Below are 1,516 nucleotides of genomic sequence, written 5' to 3'. Positions count from 1 at the left end.
CCCATGGAGGACCCTCAGAGTAATCTGGGGGTCTATGTCGTTTCTTCGTGTTTCTAGGGGAAGTGGAGTGGCCCCTCGGGTCACCCTGAGGTCCTGTCGCTCCTTCTCTGCGCCGTCCTCGGTTCCTTTTTGTGGCTTTGGGATCCGATGGAGTGGGTATGTTTTGTTCTTTGTTGATGAGTGATGCTTTTAACAGGGCGCAGCGGTTAGTTGCGCCCCGCCGGAGGTGGTTGGCCAACCCACGTTTGCTGTGGAAGTCCACGTTGCAGCTGGGGCAACGGAATTGGTGAGTTTCCTGCCCTCCTGCTTCCGTTGTGCTACTGTTAGAGGGCAGGTCTGTTGCGATAGCAGCTGTGGATTGTGTGCCAAACACAAACAGTCCGCTGGATGCTGTGTCTTCTGAGTGGTTGGGAGCTGAGGAAGGTGGTGATGGTCTAGTTTCATTGCTGCTGCAGGCGGCTGCCCTGCGCAGTGCTATAGTTTGGAGTACCAGTTCCCTTAGCTGCTCGCGGCTGGGCCACCTTCGGGCCCCCTGCAGCTGGTTTGGGGGTAGTGGTGCTGCTCCCACACTCGGGGCCAAGCGTTGATGACCTGGAAGGCTGCTGTTTTGGTCATCTGCACCCGAAGACCCCTCCTCTGCTGATGCCTGTTGGGTCGTGATCGACGACCGCTCAGGTGTGGGGCCCTCATGAACGAGGGCGCCGATCTCCTCCCTCTCGTCTGCCCGCTCGTCCGGGCCTTCTTCATTGTCACTAGAGGTGTCGGAGGTTGCACTGTGGAAGTCAGACACATCCTCCATTTCGAGATCTATAACCGTCGGCTCAGGGGCGACGGGCCGCTGCTGCTCCGCTGCGCGTCGGACTGCACCTAGTTCTAGATGCAGTAAAACAGAGCAAAGTGAAGAGTAGCACACAGTAAATTCCATAAAGTTAAAAAATTTTGCTCTTTCTTTCTTTTCCTTCTCCAAAAGGACGATTTCACTACTCCCACACCCCCCGCTAGTTCGCGGTGAACCCAGGTGGTGATTTTGCGTGTCGAAAAACGACAGAAAATCGCCTCCTGGGGGTTTTAAATGACGAGATTATGACACTAAATCATAAAAAATAATTTTTAAAATTTAAGGTAGCCAAACGCCTCGTCATCTAATTAGTGACGTGCATGAATGGATTAACGAGATTCCCACCCCTAAGGTAGCCAAACGCCTTGTCATTTAATTAGTGACGTGCATGAATGGATTAACGAGATTCCCACTGTCCCTATCTACTATCTAGCGAACCCACAGCCAAGGGAACGGGCTTGGCGGAGTCAGCGGGGAAAGAAGACCCTGTTGAGCTTGACTCTAGTCCGACTCTGTGGAACGACTTGAGGGGTGTAGCATAGGTGGGAGCTTCGGCGATCGTGAAATACCACTACCCTCAGTGTCGTTTTACTTATTCCGTCAAGTTGAGACGCATGCTCGGCATGTGTTTTGGTCTTAAGGTGCCTTTTGGTGCTGATCAATGCGGAAGACACAGTC

The 1,516-nt window shown here is 53.0% G+C and overlaps 1 protein-coding gene across 1 annotated transcript; it reads right to left on the bottom strand.

Annotated features, from left to right (window-relative positions):
- Window positions 1-239: 239 nt before the first annotated feature.
- On the bottom strand, window positions 240-873 carry EMWEY_00060490 (hypothetical protein, conserved; the record flags this gene model as incomplete). The annotated part of the gene is made up of 1 exon (XM_013481546.1): window positions 240-873. A coding segment is annotated over one exon (634 nt), but the record flags the coding sequence as incomplete, so codon positions are not given.
- Window positions 874-1,516: the final 643 nt, after the last annotated feature.

The sequence above is a fragment of the Eimeria maxima genome, genomic scaffold (genome assembly GCF_000499605.1).
Source record: "Eimeria maxima Weybridge genomic scaffold, Emw_scaff3516, whole genome shotgun sequence".
NCBI lineage: Eukaryota > Apicomplexa > Conoidasida > Eucoccidiorida > Eimeriidae > Eimeria > Eimeria maxima.
This window is presented reverse-complemented; position numbering and strand designations above follow the sequence as displayed.